Here is a 20820-nt window from a genome sequence, read left to right on the forward strand (position 1 = left end):
CCACGTACACGTAACGATTTCAACGCGGCCGTAGCGTTTAATTGTGGCGCTCCGCTCGGGAAGCTCCTCCGGGCAGAAAGACTCTTTCTTCTTTTTTACTTTTTCCCTTTTCCTTTTTTACTTTCCTTTTTTTTCGCTTCGAATTTTTCCGCGCAGGAGGCGCGAAAATTACTACAAAGGGCTCTCAACGTCGTTCCTTTTGTCCCTTGCCACCCTTCTTCTCTATCCCACTACCCCCGTCTCCTCACCGCTCCACCAACATCGTCAACGTTGGCCGTGGTCGCTCTCCATTCTCTCAGACCGGCAACAATCGAAAGTCGCTCCACTTCTCGCGAGCAATTTAAAGCTCGGATTATAATTAAAAGTAGCTGAAAAGGCCACTTGTTTCATTGGCCTCGTGGGTCTACTTTCGTTTACGTTAGAGCACGGCAAAGGTCAATACTTCGCTCATTTCATCCGATGAAATTACCAGCGAGGTTACATTTTCTACCTTCCGTATGCGTTGGTTCCCGTGTCCTTTTTTCTTTCTCTTTCTCTCTCTCTCAATTTCTTTCTCTTTTTATCGCGATGTACCGTTTCAGTAGAACAGTGAATCGTAATTCGACACCTACACTCTCGCCTTTCCACGACTGATCTATCCTCTCGCATCGTTCTCTCACGTTGCTCCCTTTTACAACCTCCGCGCTGCGGAACACGTGTTTATTTCTATCTCTTAGAAATCACGGCACCAAACGATCCTATAGTAATATAACCTTGCCAGAACGAATAACAACGAGCGCTTACTTGGGCATAAAACAAAAGTACACAGACCATTCTGCCGGGCCACGCCAGTTTCTTCTTCGTTCGCGCGTTTATATTCACCGCTGTTTCTTGCATTTGCCTTCGCCAATATTGATCGAACCAATGTTTACTCGGTGTTTATCAGCTGCCACACCGAGCGAATTGATACGCTCCGACGCATCAATACGATCAAATTGAGAATTTCCTTGGCAAGTCAAGAGGCCACTAGAAATCCCGCCGTTTACCATTTCTTCGTTCGTTCCTTGGTCCCTCGAAGAAGGAACGTTTTACAGTACGCGTCGAAGTTCCGTGCGAATCTGATCAAATCCCGAGCTTGCTTGCGTACAAAGGATGAGATCGCAGACAATTTAGCGTGTACTAAATGTGTATATTCAAATGCGTAACTCGCGCGCGAATCTCACAGCAGTTGGCGAATCCTGTATTCTCTGTATTCCGTGTCAGACTCGAAACTTTCTTGTTCACCATTTCCGTAATATTCTCGAACTTCGGAGAATCGAGCGCGACATGGGCCTGTCTTTGGAAATTGTCGGGACTCGTTCGAGTTCGAGGCTTCCTGCATTCATTGGTATATTCGATAACAAGCACGTCAATGGAGCGCGGAAAGAACGTCGAAATCGATGGTACGTTCTACGAGATCTCTCGGACGAGAATGTAGAAAGTGTTGCTGTAGGTCACGAAGGGATCGTCGTTGTTAGAAATATGGAATTTTTAACATAGCGTACCTTAGTGAATCTAGGGAGCAGATTTTAAATATAAATATTTGTGGTTACAGACTGGATTATATTTTCATTTTGAACATGTCACTTTAGCGATCGATATATAAATAATTGCCTGGTCTAATTTAATAAATAATTACATTCCGTCAAATTCTGTTTAATATGTAAATGTCAAACATCAATCAAGTGCGACCTACAAATTAACTTGATACTTCTCAGTTTCAAACGCCAGTCACGTTATTTCTCATTACACGATACACCCGCATACGTAAATACATCGTTTGCTCTGTTTAATGTTTATTTAGTTTAAAGATGGAATGGCATTATTCCCTTGACGTAAAAAGACGTCTGGGATGCATCATTTGTTTGTTATGTTATTGTAAACATTGACATCTGTGAATTTCATTTTGTTTGTACGTAAAAGGATTAAACGTTCGTAAACAATTTGCAAGCATAATTACCTCAAAAATATTTTAATGGCAATTAGGCAAAACCTACGATAAATCTGGACAATCAAATCGCGAACAACACGTGATTAATAATTACAATTCTGTCGATAAATTATATTTGTGTGGTACAATTCAAAGAAGAGGACGTATATTCCTTCCTACATAATTGAACTACCAAAATGATGTACCTTCACAAACTGCATCAATCAAGCCACACAACATCACTTCTAGGTGAACGCAGATCGGTCAATAGCAATATCAATATTTATAAAAGACACAACACACAGGCAAACCAACAGAATTCAACCAGAAATCATTGCGAATATATATTAGAACTCGATTGTTATGCGAATCAAAATTCAATGAATTATAATTTACACAAAAAGAAAGAAGTATTCATCTGTTCGATACTTCTATCAAAAGTATATATTATTTTGCATCTGAAAGATTGTTACACAAGCAATTGTTACTTTGCGTCACTCTACAGTCTACACTCTTTGCAGCCTAAACGTCGAATTAGAAGGAATTTTTCCATTCGAATATCTCACAAAGGACGCCACCGTGAACGCAAAACATTTTTTACTAAAAAAGAAGAAAAAATGGGGATAGGAAGAAAATAGGAAAAATGCAAAAAGAGGAGAAAACGAAAGGGGGGACAAAGGTATATACGCCGATAGCGTCGATAAAAACAGCGCGCAGGTAACGAAGTTTACGGATGTCTCTTTGCAGACCTGGCTGAAAATTCAAACTTTCCATATCGTCTGGCTAGAAGGCGGGTGTCGCGCTCAACAAATTTTACGACGCCGATAAAATTACTCCGGCTAAAGCGGCTGAACGGAAGATCGGTTAAATTACGTTCACCAACTTCGCGAAACTTTTAATACACATCCTGTAGACGCGAGGCTTTTATAACGCGGCATCGTTCGATCGTTTCGCCAGAGTAGTCTCGATCCTTGGCTATTTATCTCACCTTTGCTCGTCCACTCTGGCCACCGTTTGTCCTTTATCTACTATTTTTTTCCATTCACCTCTCTTTCACTACTCTTTTTCTTTTTATCCTCTCCCTCTCTGCCATGAGATCGAGAGAATTTATTTCGCGGACTCGCGAGAACAAAGAAAAAAAAAAAGTTTAACGAACCTTACGGGTCAGAAGCTGATAACGCCCCGTATTATCTCGAATACGGAAGTTTCGACGTCCCGGCAGAAACCGTCCCCGCGGATGCAAATTCGATTACGACGCGATGAGTTAGCCAGCTGCGAGTGAAGAACCGATGATTCTCCATGACGACGTATCGCTCACTGTTTCTTTATATTTGAATAACAATTGAAAATCGCTGACGTGATGCTCGAGGTGGTATTTCGTTCCACAAGATCAGCTGTACAGAATACCTGTTTTACACAGCATCGGGTATTATGTTAAATATTGACGATTACCTGAACAGTTAATTGATAATTACGCAAATAACAACGCCTATATGTGTTTTACGCCTTTATTGCTCGTTGATTTATCCACGTACTGTGTAACCGTATTACATTGTTTGGTTTAAAGAAGCGCGATAATGGAACCTGTATTCCGAATTATTAATTGCGGCTATTACATTCGTTCGTTTCTCTCCATTCTTTTCTCAAACCGTGTGAAAATTCACGGAGATGGAAATCTGCGTCGAGAGTTACACCTGTAGCAAACGAGCCACCGATGAACATTATAAATCACACACCACCGAGATATGAATCTCGTCAGCTGTTGATTTACCCGTAAACAGGTTAATGCCGATCACTAACACTCTAACAACGAACTACCAACTTGACCTTACGATGGCTAAACACGAGTCAGCATTTTCAAGCTCGATAATGTTGAGAACGCGTAGTTTGCTAAAACATCCTTTCGTGTGTTCTAATCTCTGCGCCATGACCGACGTAACTAGGCAAGCTAATTACGAAGTATATTATACTTATATAAATCACGGTCGTTTTTGAAGCTCGTAAACTTGAATCTCGAAGGAAAGTTAGAATCTCTGGTCGTCGTAAGAGCTTCGAGGTGGTTCGATATTCGTGGCTGGGCGTTGAATCACAATGATAACGCACGAACGACGCCAAGCAAGTGACCGGAACCAGGCGAACAAGTGGACAGGGATCGAGCAAATTAGGTGCTGGACGAAGACGAAATCTGACGAGCGAGCGCGGGACGATGTTCTTGCAGGTCCGCTTTATACGCTTGCCAACTAGTCCGCTTATGGATGCAAATGCGTTTCGAGGAAGTGCCGGGCGGACAGTGAAATGCTGTCTCTTCTCAGGGCCCGTGCTTTCCGCACAACCCCGGCATATTTTGCTCCACGGAATCGTGTTATAATCGTTCTGCGAAAATTCACCGTGTAAACAGCATTGATAAAGCAGCTTTTTTCCTCGCGTAAAAGCACTGCATGGCTGGATATAATTCGCGCCCGCTCTTATTTCTCTCGTTTGAAAGTGACGTGAAAAACCGAGCTGGCCGCTGTATTCGTTTCGTTTTTAACGAGACGAGTGGTGCTACAATTTATACGGAAAACTAGTTACGTTGAAACGAACCGATGTTTCGAAACTTTCGAGACGGGGAAAAAAGAGGGTAGAAGGATCAAATCGGGGGTAGACCAGACAACTGAAGACCATCGTTCTGAATAATAACGGAGAAATTATTTCGCAAATATATTTATTTTCGCTAGGTGAACGCGGGCTGATTGAATTTCCAAGTTGTACGAAGCTCGCCGCCTCGAGAGGCCAAGTGTTTCCGATAGAACAACCGGTTGATTAAACGATTCAAGCCATCCTCGTGCGCGCTCTCTCTCTCTCTCTCTTTCTCTCTCTTATACCGAGAAGCTCTTTGTTTTACGAACAAAGTTGAAATGCCTTCGAAATAACTCTGACTAAACACTTAAAATCGATCTTCCCAGAGCTTCGGTGCCATCTCGCTTTTTTTATATCCTTTATAGAACGATGGAACGATGCTGTCTATCCGGCTCTGATAGACTAAATTTAGACGAAGTTCCACGAAATCTATTCTTACCTTTATACGTGTCTACAATCGTACGATGTTTTATTTGAAAATTCATAACTGTATCCGATCCATAATTCAACTTTGAAAGCAATAAATATCCTAAATCTATAAAATAACTTACGTCGATTCAAACGAACAAATAAAAAGTAAAACTCGAGAAAAGTTAGTAATTACAATCAAATTAATTACACTGTTTTATACACGATATAATTGAATGAATATCTGCACAAAGGAATTTATATTTTATGCAAATGCTATTGGAAAAGCGTTCGTAGTCTGAGTTGAAACTCTATTGTTGGTCACTGATGACCTACACGATGCTTAATGCAGTAATTTATACTTGATAGTTATTAAATTCGTTTAGTCGTATATTAAATCTTTAAACGGAGAAAATGGCAACGGTATCGCGAGGTTAGCGTGGCGTAATCGTTAACGAGCAAGAGACGAGCGTCGGAGCGAGTCGACACGAAGGAATACGGTGGAGCCGGTAGGACGCAATAATAAATAGCCGAGCAAGTGGAAAGCGTAAAATAAGATCAATATCGCGGCAGGCCGGAGCATTTGCTCGGTAATGAACCATTCCCAGGACGGTTGAAGTAAATCGTCGTACGTGGATCGTACGGTCCACGTGACAAACGACGGCCGTTCTTTTCTTTTCCGACCCCGCGCCACCGTTTCCAGCCCGCCTCGCTCTCCTGGGCAAAAGGTGGCTCGTTAAGGAACCGAACTGGTCCCCCGATTCTCTGCTGCGGTTACGCCTACCGCGTGTACGTGGATTTTGTGCTAGAACTGTGGCAAAAAATCGTCGCTGATTACGCGGATATTGTTTTCCAACGGAGCAAAGCGAGAATCCAATGGATCCTATGATACGAGGAATTTCTGACTTTCAGAGATTAACGAGCGAAATGAGAAAACGATTCGTGAGTTCTTTATTTTGTAGAAAAATCATTGGTTCAGACTGTATCGCAAAATCACGCGATGGTTTACGTTTAAAAGATCGTCGTGAGGTTTCTAGTTCGTTCGACCACATTGTCGTGAAAGTATTCGTTGGTTTAGAAAGCAGTGTTGATATTTTCAGAAGGTATTTCTGCCGGGTTTAATGTCGTATCAGCAAGAGAAGTCGTACAACGGAAACCGCAAGCCGCTGCGAAATAAATAGGAATAATATTTACGTAGCCGAGGATACGTGGACGAAAGCCGGTGACTCTGGACCGCGATTTAACCGGAAACAGTATATCGGCGAGCTACGAGGTAAATATCTCTCACCGGAGTATACGGCAAACACTGTCAGCTCCGACCCACGCTTTTTTCCTCTTTCCAACCGCCTTGAAAGGTATCCTCTTTCTCTGCATCGTGAAATTTTCGTCGACATTCTTGAGCACGCGCGATTACGCGCCTAAAGAAGAACAAATACGAGATTTTTCGATGGAGTTTCGACTCTGATGTCCCATGGAGCTTACCGTCGGGGTTGACGGTCAACTTTCCCTGGGGGAATGCGCGACACGTTCCCAGAGGGTGTTAACAGGAAAGCCAGTGACAGTTTCACCCATCGTACAAAAGATCTTGTGCATTGTGCATCCTAATGAACGTAGCTATATCTCCTAGCTATGTTTTGCTGAAATACTTTCAGTGGCATGAGTAAATAACGTAGTCGACTAGATGGTGTTTTGTTAATCTCGAAGAACAGTATACAATAATTGTCTTTTGGTGGCTTGATCGCTTTGAAACAGAGAATCAGATGACTAGAGACTTCGGTAGGCTACATGTTATTACTACGAGATATGTATTTAGCGTAACAACCGTTCGACGAGAAGAACTCTTGTTAAACATGTATTTAGCGAACAAGTTCTCACTGAATGTACAGTGCTTCATAGGGTTTTTTCGCGGCTTGAATAAAGTGAAACGCGAAGGGTCGTTCTATTTTTCACGCGAGAATTGCCGCTTCAGTGCCCTAATGAACTGCGATAACTTGCGACCGAGGTTCATTAATGGTGCACGCTGGCTGCGTCAAACTATATTTCGCCAATTCGAGGCTCGGAACATTAACATCAATTTCCAACCTTGCGTACCTTCCGATGGGTATAGGGAGGGCTCGAGGGGAACACGCCCGTGGAAAAAATCGAGAAACTCGAGAATTCCATTGGAAACTCGATCGTTTCTTGTTGCGAAGGTTACTCGAGAAATAATGGAAATACTTACGAGCTAACGAAGGCCGGAAATGGATCGCTCGCTGATAACTCAAAATCGCCTCCTCGTAATTCTTCCTGCCTTGCTGCAGTATCCCCCTGGAACACACCGGCAGAAACGATCGATTAGTGAATGCAATCTCTGCTTAATATTGGAGTAGGAATTTTCGAAGATTCAAGTATTTATTTTAACACGTTTACAAGGTTTGTTGGTGGAACCTACCAGTCTAGTGCTATGCGATCGAATCGGGATCGCAACGTGCCCGAGTGCTCTCCATCGATAACAATCTCGGACGAGGAACGATTAATCATCGTTCGAACAATGCCACTCTCAGAAACGATAAAAATATTACTTGTCAACCGATGACTTATCGTGCAGAGGTCGAACGGTGTAACGAGCGTACGGGAAACGAACGAGGGTTGGGAAGGGGAGGGTGCCAATAAACGAACTTTATAACGCCTACACACGGGCCCACGTGCCATCGTGGCACATATTTTAGGGAAAAATTCATTTTAACGCGTCGGTGATTAATCTTGCCTCGAACGTTGTCACTCTACGAGCGATGAAAATATCACTTGTCAGTGTGAAGGCCTTGGGTGAAGGGAGGGTGTTGGGAAACGGGGTGATTTACCGGGCTGAGTTACCGGTAGACGTCATATTTTTATCGCTAATAATTTTCCTCGAGTTGCACATTAAAATCGAATCTGCCAGAGTTTGAGAAAACGAAAGAGGAAAAGGTGGCAGAGAGACGTGTAGGGACGATATCTTAAAAGTTATTATGTTTGCATCGCGCGTTCTATTATTTCTCCTATTCCACGTTAAAGGCGAGGGGAACCGAGTGATTTGCGAAGGTTTCTCGATCGATCGATCACGTCAATCGAGCATATCGGCTTGACGTTAGAAGCTTGAAAAAAGGTTGAGTTGAATGAAGAAAAGCACACGTGCGTGCCCTACGATGGATCGATAATCCATGGCTTTATAATCGGCAATCGTCGACGGTTAATCCTTTCGCGTGTGGAATATTTTATTAAGGTTGTCTCGTCCATTTACGGAAACCTTGTTCGACTAGCATTCGTCGAGTTGGTGAATGTAACACCTACGAAAAGCAACGGTCGATATTAAAATTTCAGGCTGGTCACGCTAACAATCGCCACCGTTTCATCGCCGTTTTATCATCGGTCAGGCCGTGGGGGAGAAACATATCGAGGATCGTGATCGAGAGCTTTCGCGTTGCTGTTTCGCGCCGAAGCTTCGTTATTTTAACCGAATATAAAAATCCGGTTCGCGTTGTTTCAATTTGTTCCAGTTCGTCGTGAAAAACTTATACTAATGACGCGCTTTGTGAACGTTCGAGCGACTGCGAAAAAAGAAAGAGAAAGCAAGGGGAGAAAGCAAGGGAAGGGAAACGAAGACGAACGTGGTCGGTGGATGAGAAAAAGAGGAAGATATTTTCTTTCCAGTCAGGCGAACCGGCCTGAACCAGAAGAGTTTTCCTGTTCGTTAACGAGACGCTACTCCACGTTCGTTAACTTTCAAGATGAATATTCGCGCAATATATAATAGACTCCTTCTCTCTAGCGCCACCTATTACCGCTTTCCACCCCTCTCCGGATTTTTATTCTTTCTCTTCTCATAACAATCCCTCTCGTTTGTACCAATTTGCAATCGTCCGCGATATTTCCCGCGATTTATTATTCCAACCTAGTCTCGGTTAACGGGTACACGCTATTAAAACCGTTTCTCCGCCGCTTCTTTACCGCGGAACGACCGTTTTAAAAGACACTCCTCTTTGCTCGGAATTTCCTTTCGAGACTTAACGATACTCTCACTCGACGAACGATTCCTACTCGACGATTCTAATCGTGCTTGTTTCTCGTCAGATTTATCAATATGCAACAAGGGAACACGTGTCCCAGACAATAACAATTGCGCCGAGAGGCCACCCATTGTTTCGCTTTATTCCTGTAAATCTGTTTCAACGAACGGTCAACCAGTTTCAACGATTCGTACGAGGACGCTTCCAATCGCGCTTATTTCGAGTGGTTTACGCGACGACGAGGGTGAACGGCCGGTGGCGCGAAGGGTCGTGGATAAACGACCGCGCTAGCCCCGCTCGATTGTTAAAATAAATACATTGTTCAGGCATTGTTCGGTCCTTCGCTCTATTATTTGCAGCGACGTCTATGTAACGAGCGACCACGGGGACCAGGTATGTAACGACATTTCGCAACAAGCGTGTACACAGTACACGCGCGGCTTTGTGCCATTGCTAGGACTCGATGACAAAGCGAGCTTCGAATATTCCTGCCGTTCCAGTTCCAACCTTTAGCTCGTTGAAAATTTTATCCAAACCCTATATAGATACGTGAGACGCCTGGCCGTTGGGGCGTGAGAGGAGAGATAGGAATGCCAGTTGCAAGCAACGAAAGCCAGAAGATTCTGAAAGACGAATTGAAAATACGAGAATGAAAAAAAAATAAAGAAGATTAGATAATAAAGAAGAAAGCCTGTGGATGGAAGGTGGTGGCGTTTTGTCGAGCGATGCAAAATATTATCTGTCCGTTTAGGTGTTGCGCCAATAAAATAGGGACGGCCATAAAGCTCGTCGCGCTCAACATAACGCGCAAACGATAAACGAGCCGCGGGTACGAGCAAACATCGTATCCAACAAAATATGGTTGCGACTTTGAAACAGAAAACGTTCGCGTGCCCGTAGCGTTCACAGGAAACATCGGTGACTGCGTAACTCGATGAAAATATTCCGACGATTGTGCTTTCATAGACAAAGGAAGGAAGACACCTTCCAGTGAGAAATACAGAGAATAAACGATTGATCAAGTTGTGAATTGTGGAAGAGATGGCGTTGAATGGAACAGACCGTATAACATATTCGATTATTCCCTTCATTTATTTCCCCCTTCGAGTAACTTCAAGTAATCGCTCTGTCCCCGATCAAGCTGGACGAATCACTGAATTGATGTCTGTTGTTTACAATTCGAAGAGTCAAGCATAAATTCGGCCGAGAGTATCGTCGTTGTTTGCCTCTTGTCGGTTAATTTATTACTATACAAGGTGATTCTTTCGAAGAGTTGACAGCCGCTAATGCGATTACTCGACGGATTGAAAGTTTGATCGAGGACGAAAACATCGTGTGTACAGGGACGAAATGGATCCGACGAAACCGCCCTGTTTCCATAGACAGAGGGGCCGATATACATAATCGTCGATAGCAGTTCGGTTAATCGTCGATTGGGAAACGGGTTACGCCGAGCGATAAACCGACCGGGCTTATGGATTTCAGGGACATCGTTATTCGTTAATGACTCGGATTACGTCGAGAGGGATGAATAAAAATCTCAATAAAATTGCAGCCACAGGGGGGTTTTATCGCGTTAACGAGTCTGTCTAGCGACGCATCGATACTACTGCCGGGAATCTCAAAGCTGAATGGCAGCCGATAACTCGTACGTCCACGTCGCATTGTTCGCTACGAATATCTGATATATCTATAATTATCGCTGCCGGATATTGCGCAGAGCGTTCGATAATGACGATGCCGGTAATATGTGTTCGGTAATAAGCTCTTGCGGTATTGAAATTACCGTACCCTTGATATTCGATTTTATTCTCGAACACTTTCTCGGAACAACCATGTGAAACGCTCCGAGCGGGCGATACTTCTGTGCGATAATATCGAGCTTGAAGATTTTACAGATTTTTAAAGAGCGATTCAAAGGGTGAGTTATTTACGATTAAAATTTGTCAAACATATATGTTGAGGTTTATTATGGATAAATTGTAATGTAGAAAATATATTTTAAAATACTGAAGTGTAAATACAAATCGGAATATAATTGAGCTGATCCAGATGCGCACGCTAGTAGTGTTACCCTATGACTGAAAACCCTGAAGCCAACGTCGCCTATCTGCTGTTTATGGTTTGCCTTCGACGCAGTCTTTTGTCTATACGCTGTCGATGGCTTCAATGTTTGAGAAAACTAAAAGACGAGATGTAGAGTTTTCTTAGAAGTGGTGACCACTGCAACAATATATATTCCAGGCTCGAAGATTCTATAAATTTTCAAAGCAGGGTTGAAAGTGTAAATTGTTTGCAGCTAATATTTTTGAAACATATTCCACGTGATATTACAGTTGCTTGCTGTTCTACGATAGATATACTTCTAACGCTTTTAAGGCTTTCAATATATAAAAATATTAATCTCTATTTCTACAATATCTTCCATGTATTATAAACCTGTTATCGATTTCCACGAAGAGAACTCGAAATAAACTGCTGCTTCCGGAAAGAAAACTCGTCGTACAAAAGTCCTTCGTGACAGACGATCAACGACAACTATGAAAAGATAAATTTCCTTCAGAATTGCTTCATTTAATTTTGGAAGCCTCACTCAGTTGCTGTTTCCTCTCTATGAAACGTCCTTCCAGTATATTGCAGGATCGCTGCCGACAACCATGTACGGAGGTAAGGTTAACGATGTGCGATATCCCGCGTCGGCAAGCGTTGCAAGAAAAGCGACGAATCGGTCGTGAGTCCCATGTAATTCGATCGAAGGCTGTCCTTCGCCTATCGAGCGAGAAAATCAATTTGGTCGATCGGCAGCCGGCCATTCATAGGAGATGGCGCCGCGGTGATGACCGTCATCGCCATTGTCGTTTGCCAGCACCAGCGGCGTCAGCCTCGCCATCGCTGTCACCGTTGCTTCATCGAGCACGAGGGGCTATTGTCGTCGACGTCCTCTTCTCGACATCGTTGCGGTAGTATCGGCGGTCGTTGGCTGTGTTCGACCGGTAACATCGGCTCCATCGTTCCCGATGGATTCACCGAAAGGCTCCCATGGCCGTTGTTCCTTTCATCTTTGTGCCTGCTCGTTACGTTGCTGGTATTACGCCGAGAGATTGACGGCTCGCGAAGGGAAACCGGCTACCGCCGTGTTCGTTCGATAATTGGATCTTTCCATCGTAGTAACGCCGCTTCCGAAACGTAACGACCCACGATTTACGGCCATCCTCGTGTTTTAACGATCGACCGTTCGAGAGGCAAGAAGAGCGACTCCAGATGCGTTCGAATGGAAATTGTGGGGCTTCTGTCAGGGGAATACGCTGACGTATACACATAGATAATAGGGGGAGAGGTTCGCGTTACAGTCTGCGTGGAATCAATTGGGACAGAGAGTATGACAGGGAACCCTTGGTCGTAATCGTTTAGAGACTACTTCCCTCCGTTTCTCGGAAATCGTCTCGCTCCGGGGATTTAATTCGATTCCGTGATCGCTGTGGAACGCGTCGCTAATTCTAGTTCCAGGAGTTTGACCGGCGCGGCGCGCATAGCTGCAAAAAGTTTCGAGTGCGCGAAGCACGCGGGATTCGAGGAAGTCTGGAATCTGGCGGACACCCGAGAAAAACGGCTACGAGGATTGAGCGCGTCGAGCGAAAAAAAAAAAAAAAAAAAAACGGCGTGGATAAAGAGGAAGAAGCGATGCCGCGCCGGAGAGGCAAAAAGACACGAGAAGGATGGAGGAAGAGAAATCGTGGAAGATCTGCCCGCAAAATCCGACTGCAAAAAATAATAGAGAGAAAAAGTACGATGGAGAAGCAGTAAGTGAGAAAGAGACGCGCGACGTCGAACTGGGAGACACGGGGAAGGTAAAATAGAGGAAGGACAAGGGAAGGACAGGGAAGGATTGCAATTGTGGCTGCGGTGCTCCGTAGAAACGCGATTCACGCTCGTCGGAACCGATCGATGCACCGAGTCGACCGACAGCTGCGGCTACAGCTGCAGGTGGAACCGAGGCAGCCAGTTCGACGGAGAAGCGACAGAGCTCTGTTGCGGCTCTCTTCGTTCGGATCGAAGCGACGGCGACGCATTAGCGCTCGTACAACGTTGCTTCCTGAGCGCTTCGCGATAATACCTCTCGCGAGCCTGTGCACTACGAGCTGATCATGGCGCTGTGTATATGAACGCATTCTACCGTTTCCCCGCGTCTGCATGGAAGCCAGACAGAGAGACATTCACAAAGAGGAAACCATGAACACGAGGTGAATGCATGGCCAGCCGCGTTTGCCTCGAATAATGGCCAATGGGACGCTGTACGCGCAGAAAGATTCAGTTCGCGCAATGTGCACCCAACGATATGACGTTTATCGTTTATCGTCGTGGTCTCGCCGCGCTGCACACGCTTCACGACTCTGCGAACGACCAGTTATGCTTCATCGAGTTTCCCACCGCAGGAGTCGCGCCGCGTTTCCACGACGTGTACGCGATTCTTTTGCCAGCGACATCGGCTGGCTACAATCGTGCAAAAAGTCCGGCAGAATCGATAGAAAGCGTCGATGACGATCGACGGCCGAGCCCTGCGCGAACGAGCGGTCGTTCTATAAATTTCTGATTATCGCGCGTGACCGAGTTTCGCGTCTCATCCTCGCGAAGGTGAAAATATCCACTCCGGTTAACCGTGGCAAGAGAGAATAAAACGAGGCGAAACATCGTTCATAGGACGGCGTATAGGTTCGCGAATCGCGATGTTCATGCAGCATCGATCGACGTCGAGTCGACGCTCTCACCGATGGATCGATCGATACACCGCACCACGGCGATCGAGTCGAATCAACCGCTTTTTTCCACCCCGTTCCTGACCGTTTGCCGCTGTTTACGGCTTATAAACGTTCCTCGATCGGCCGAGAGAGCTCTCGAGAGCGATGCCGCGAGAGTCTCGTATCGGCACGTCCACTGCGAAACGTGTAAATGACAGCTGTAACGAATGGCCTGATTAATTTGTTCCACGGACGATGATCGATCCTGGCTCAAGTTTTTCATTCCACGGCCGGTTTTCCACTGGGAACGCTTTTCCACCGTGCCGTCTGGCTGCTCGCGAGAAATTCTGCGACGCGACGCTTTCGAATTTTACGATCGACAGGAACGTGTGGCCTTGCTGCCCGGTTAACTCAAGTTCCCCCAGCCTCTTGAACGCGGGAAGCTTGCCAACGACTCGCCACGCAGGGACCAGCTGCTTTTCTACCCGTAGAGGACCTCGTATTCTCCTGGAAAAACCGTCCAATCATGTGGACGTATCGCTGTACGTATTCTTCGAGGGCCATCGTTTCTTATCGAATTCGTATCGTTTCTTTTTTCGTATGATTCGCCTTTGCCTCGCCATCCAGGGAATCCTAAATTGTCCGTATTCAAAACGGCCAATAACTGCTGCGAATACTCGTTTTTATTGGTCTAGGTATTACCGATTTGCTTCCATACATATATGTATGACGGGAGCTACGTCCAGTCGTAGAACGTTTTTACTTCTCGAGAAGAATTCACCGTGGCGTGGATAGCCCGCCGCAGACCACGAAATTTATTTTATACGCGACCCTGCGCTGCATTTTCTTCTACGGCGAACGAAAAACGGATTATTCTTGACTATGGAATATTTATCGAAATCGCTTCGCTTATATTCTTTACCATGATCCTGATTGTTCGAGACAGAAAAATTATAGAAAATCACTAACCATTTTTCAAACAAAGCAGCTAATTTTACAACGTACGACTCCTTCATCTGGTTAATCCAGGACGCGACGTGTTTCCCAAGCGTCGTTCGTAGCCTCGCGCGATGTAATCCTATTAGAAAGCGCTGGAAACGCTTATGTTTCCCGAGCAAACAATTAATGCGCGCATAAGCTTTCTTGGGCTTAGGAAAAAATTCGTCGACGATTCGTGGAAAATCGACGCGAGTGACATTCGTGATATATGGCGTAGAGCGAGCTGAAAGAGCGCTTGTTAAATCTTCCTTTTTCCAGCTTTACGCTTTTGTGATCCTCTCTTGTTTCTCTGCGATGGAGAAGAAATATCGCTAATCCTCACGTGACTTTGTATTTGGCGAGATAAATCGATTTTCTTGAATTCTTTGCATTTCTCCATGTAACGCGTACAGCGAGGTCGGATTGTTTGCATCGCTTAAGTTTCTTAAAATTCCATCTTGAATTTTCTTTCTATTTCCATTATTTAATGTCGCATCGACCGTTTCTGTGGATTACTAACGATATAAAAGTTACCATTAGTCTTCGGTATAGTGACGACAGCGTGAGAAAATATCCTGTACATTATGAACAACGAGAAAAGGATATGAAAAAGGAACAAGTGATTCAAACAACTCTGTACTGGGGGTTAAATATCGAATTTGTGAAATTATAAGGCAAGTTATCCAGCTTGACTCGAGTAACACAACGAAGAAAATATCATCGATAACTATAAAGAAGTGGAGAAATGGAATGCGTTGAGTTGACTGCGTAATAAATTCTCATTATTACAAGCGCAAAGGTCTCCATGACTAGTGTTCATTAGGAGTTGGTTAGCGTTCCAAGCAAGAAACGCAGACCGTTTGAAATTAAATCAGCGATCGTGAGTGTTTTTTTTTTTTTTCGCTGAAGTACTCGCGTTTTCTCGCGCTCTTTCGCTCTTCGTATCTTCAGGGATATCGTATCGCGTCGTTTTGCGCGAAAGTGTCGTGGGCCATGGTCTCGCGATACGTCCCGTTGCGTTCTAAAGAGTCGAGTCACGCGAACTTTATATATTATTCACATGACTGTGCTCGGTCATCGTGCACTTCTGTTTTTGCCCCAGTCTGTTCGCGTTTCTGTGCAACAATTGCCTCGCAATTTTCGTCTCGTGCCATTGCCTCTGCTTTTATTCAATTGCCGCTTGAAATTGCTTGAACGTCACTCACGAAACAATCTTCCGGTTTCCAGGAAAGAAAAACGGGAAGAAAAAGATCTGCGAGAGAGCGGAGGTCAAACAAGATAGACCGCGTATTTCTACGTATTTTTAAAGCCGCAAAGAATCCCACATCTGCTGGAATCTAGTTACATCGATTCTCTCCTACCTATGTAGTAAAGTTTTCTCGCAGTGTCAAAACGCACGCGATCCTCGGAGCTGTTTGCAACGAGTAACCACCCATAGATAGCAAGATGACCCGAGGCACAGTGCCGTCAACGAGGACGAAAAAGTACGTCCGGCATAATCTTTCGGTTGAGAGGGAAGAAGAAGGCGAAGAAGAACGAGTGTGCCCATGGGGGACGAGTGTCGTCGATCTGGGAAATATATTCGACTGTTTTGAAGCGGTTAACGTACCTGCTTACTTTTATGCAATCTCCTGCCCCACCTCCGTGGGCTCGCCTCTTTCTTGTTTTCGCCGCTTATTGGCCAAGTTTTCAGACGGGAGTGTCGTATCGGGGGCGCCTCGGAGTTTACCGAGTTCCTCGTCGTTTGCAAAGTAAATCGTGCGCGTTTCAGAGCTCCCTCTACCCATTTCCACCCCCTATCCATCCTTTCTTTTCCCATCTCCACCCTTTTCTTTCTGCAGCCTCCATTGTTCGGTCGCGCGAAGCTTCTCCGTCGATTTCTCGCGTCGTTTCTCCTTTCCTCCGCCCTCTGACTACGAGAGTCTCGTTTCGTTCGTGAAATCCGTCGCGCGATTGCGCCTCGCGAACGCCGGAACCACGCCAGGTCACGAGACATGGTTGAAAGATGCTCGAGATGCGAACATCTCATCGATGCATGCACGATCGTCGTTAAGTCGGATTCAATTTCGCTTCGGCCGGCCGAAACCGAATTGCCTGACCTGTCGCGTCGGTAGGAAAATTATGCTTCCCGCATGGCTGCTCTATCGTCGCCCGGTATTGTAAGCCATTTCGTTACGCTCCGCACGATTCTTGGCGACCGCTCGAGAAGTATCGTGAACTCGATGTTCGTAACTGGTACAGGTTGCTTGAAATTCGAGCAGTTTGAACGTAAACGATCAACGATTTGTAAAGACTGCTACGCGTATAGGGGAGGAATCGGAGCAAATACGCATGGATCGTCACGGATTTTGTGACTGCAAGAACGCTAAATAATCAAGTAAGATGAAAAGCGACGGTGTAACGTAAGAACGAAACGGAAAGAAACGATTATTGCATGTATTAATTATCTTTCGTCCAACATTTGTCGCGGGACCAAGTTATTCCCCGAATCACCCTTATTCTACTCACGTTCTCCACATCGTTTACACCGCGTTCTCGTGACACCGCCACGAACACACCAACGCGCAGACATAGTCCACGAAGTATGACCCAATTTCATTCGCGTGTTCGGACTCGAATTACCTTCCGACTCCCGACGGAATACCAGTTAATAACGACTTCGGCGTACGAACGAGGCGGTTGGAGAACAGTGGCTGGCAAGAAGGGGTGAGACCTCGTGGTGGATCGGTCCGACCAAAACGATGAACAAGGAACAGAGGAAAGTAGAGGGAGCGAGAACCTGACCGGTTGAAACCTATTATTCCACTCGGTTCGAACATACTACCTGGCATGAAAGGTAAAGAAGGAGAAAGAAAAGGGGTTAGGGAAGGAGTAAGCGGCACGGTGGGTTCGCGCTAATTTTACATCGCTTAAAATTTATAGACAGGATGTTAAGGCGCTTATTAAGGCAGCGCTCAAGCACACTCTAAGATTCCGTAAGTTTGCCTGCGAAGCTTCGCCGTAATAGCTCCTGGTCTCGAGGACCACTGCTACAAATTAGCGCTTTCTCCCTCCTTCTTCGCCTTTTTCCGCACACCGGAACACAGTTGCTTAAGGTTTCCTCGATCGAAGACGCGATAAGTTTTCTAATAAGACAGAACTTTTCGGCTGGTTCTTGCTCGCACCCTCTTTGGCCCAACGACAGGAGTTGCGAACTCATTAAACCAGCCTCTGGTAACCAGCGCGACTCTCGAATCGGTGTACGTTTTCCTTTATTCCCTTTTTCTCACCAACAAATTTTTTCGTCCAAGTGAACGTTGACCAAGTTCCCGTGTGGAGAACGAAACGGTCGCGGTTCATGGATTGTTGGCTGTTGGAAATCGCGGCTGTCAGTGTCGCGTGGAATTTTAGCGACGCGTCGAAAAATTCCGGTGTCAAGCCACGACAGTAACCGGATGGGAAACAAGGGAAACCCGGTCCCGATTTCATTCGATTGCCCGCCACGTCGCGATCATCGCACTGTCGCGCGCGTGAACGCGCCGGACACGAGCTTAAATTCGATTTTTCCTCGCCCAGCAGAAGATAGAAACTAACTTTAAGTTCCCCTGTTATTCGATCGTACGTTACCAGTGAAATACTCCATCCAAGAATGAACTTGGCTACTTTGTTTTAATGAGATCGTGTTCAGTCGAATCACGCTGTTTAACTAAGATCGATGTTAAAAGGGGTGCGCCAAGCAAAGAACACTTTGGACGAAATTTTACAGGAAATTATCCTATTGTTGCTGACTCTCGTTCAGCGTTCCGACAACGATGGTAATTCCGGGTTACCACGGTCCGGTAAACTAGCCTTCAATCGGAACCTGAGGATATTCGATCAATGCGCAGCGCGGGGAACCATAGCGAAGGCAAAGGGGATGGATTTCAGCCCACTTCACGAAGAGGCCAATGCTTGCTATTGACGAATGAGATTAGGACAATAGACTGGTTTCTCCATTAATAGATCAACGACAAGTCAACCGTGTACTTAGCGCGCGTAACGAACATTTATTCGACCGTCTTTTCTCGAAAACGTTCGACCAAGTCGCCACAGTTTTACACGTTTTTCCCTTAACTATCCCACGAAGTCTTTCACGAAAAATATCGGAAATCTAGCGGAACAGGAATGGAAAGAAAAGCGAGAAGATCGACTCTAGCAGGGGGAAAAGAATTGCCAGCCGATAGGGTGTTTGTGAAGGGGATACGGCGGGGTGAAAATGGACGGTCGGAACGATTAGATTTGTCGCGGTGAACCAATTTAAATGGTTCCGGAATAGCGTGCGCAATTAGCGGCCACCGCTTAAATCCAGGCTACATTATACGATCGAGAGATAGGCGTTCGATTTATCTTGGGAGGGGCGCGCTCCAGCTTTCCTCCTCGATTATTTACCGATCGGAATATCCCGGCTATTTTTAATTAGCTCTTAATTACCAGCGCATAAATACGCGCCGCGGACCCGTTAATGCTGGCGCAGAGAGCCGCGGTTAATGAAACGTAAAATTCAGATAGTAAATTTAGCCAGGGTTGGCAAAGGGTTGGGCGGTGGAATGAGTGAATGTACTAAAGAGTACTACGCCAGGTGAAAAGGACGCATAGGTGGGAAGTAACAGCAGAGGCTTCGTTCTGCGATATCATTGCAACTCTCACGCATTAATTTTGCTACGGCCGATAAGACACGCGTTACCTGTTGGCGGCGCGTAATTAAACCACGATTATCGTTAGAGCACCGATGTCGAATCGTCACGAGAATGTTCAGGAGGATGTTTGTTCGGTATCGAGAGAGATAGCGCGGAGATAGAAGAGCTTTACGAAACGATCTGCCCGCGGTAATCTCGGAATTCAGCGGAGTTATCGATTCAGAGCCGCGCGTCAATCGTGAGTTAGATCGGCGAACGAGTGACGAGCGCGCTAGCCTGCGTTACACGCGTTCCACGCCTGGCCTGGCTGCGCCTATTAATTCAATTTCTGTCCCAATATCGCGATACAACGGACGGCATTCGCGAAATTTACGCGATCTCCTCTCCGCCCTGCCGCTTCGCGTTCCTATTAAAACAAATATCCGCGACTGCTCGATTCGACGAAAACGCGATTACGCCCTCGACACCGAGTCCATCATTCTGCGAATAAATGACTAGCCTCTATATACATACATCCGTGTTCTATTCATAAACGGATTAAGGTATGTTGCACTTTATGCTCTAACTTTATACGTGTTGGCCAATCCTCTGGCAAATTTTGGTCCTCGAAAGTTGTATATGTATCATAAAATGGAATAATCGAGCGACAGCGACTGATAACGATAACATGATGTCCTTCTTCGCGCGATCATAACTGACAACATCTTGTCGATATTAGCAAAACCACTATATCTGTCTACTGCTCGGTTTAATCAAGTTCGATATCTCTATGAGGAACAACGTATCCATTTCTTCATGGAGCGCAGTTCCCGCGATAATCTCTCGCCTTTGATTCTCGGTTCCGGGTTTCCTGATTTGGGCTGGCTTTCTCTACTACAACAACGGCCGCGATACCATTGAACACGATCCTGGAATACTAATTAGCGATATGTGTCAATCCATGAAAACCGTATTGACCGGTGAACGATAGCGGTCGGTGGACAACGTATGATTAGCCGAAACCGATTCTAAACCCGTCAACGGTTCGATGACGTTCCACGATAGCCCGCGACCTTCCGGCCGGAACGACCCTTTGAGCGTATCAACGCGATGACGCCGGGTATTGAATCGGGCGCCAGGCTGGCTGGTTCGCGTCCATTCGCATAGAACGCCTCCTCGATAGCCGCGTACGTGCGCGTGCGAGCTGGTTTCGTGACTGGTAGACGAGCGCGAGCGTGTTCGGCCAGCGAGACAGATGCGGAAGGGACTGGTCCGATGAACGCATTATCCCAGTAATATCTGATGCGGCCAGACAAAGCTGCAAAGGGGATGGACGTCGCGATGTATCGGCGTAAACGACGGTTATTCGGCAAATGGTAAAATCGTATGCGGGCTGAGAATCCATCCTTTGGGGCTTGGCCGAGCCAATTATCGATACGCACGCTGGAAATTGTAAACAGACCACAGAAGAA

The 20820-nt window shown here is 45.6% G+C and overlaps 1 protein-coding gene across 2 annotated transcripts in view; it reads right to left on the reverse strand.

The window, feature by feature from the left end:
- Tmtc2 (Transmembrane O-mannosyltransferase targeting cadherins 2) overlaps nt 1-20820 on the reverse strand; it is a 221152-nt gene that overhangs the window by 42401 nt on the left and 157931 nt on the right. For both annotated transcript variants that reach the window (XM_072009581.1, XM_072009580.1), the window contains exon 8: nt 7197-7282. In XM_072009581.1, the coding sequence (XP_071865682.1) occupies nt 7197-7282 (86 nt within the window). The remainder of the gene's footprint in view (nt 1-7196; nt 7283-20820) is intronic.

The sequence above is a fragment of the Bombus fervidus genome, chromosome 8 (genome assembly GCF_041682495.2).
Source record: "Bombus fervidus isolate BK054 chromosome 8, iyBomFerv1, whole genome shotgun sequence".
Taxonomy (NCBI): domain Eukaryota; kingdom Metazoa; phylum Arthropoda; class Insecta; order Hymenoptera; family Apidae; genus Bombus; species Bombus fervidus.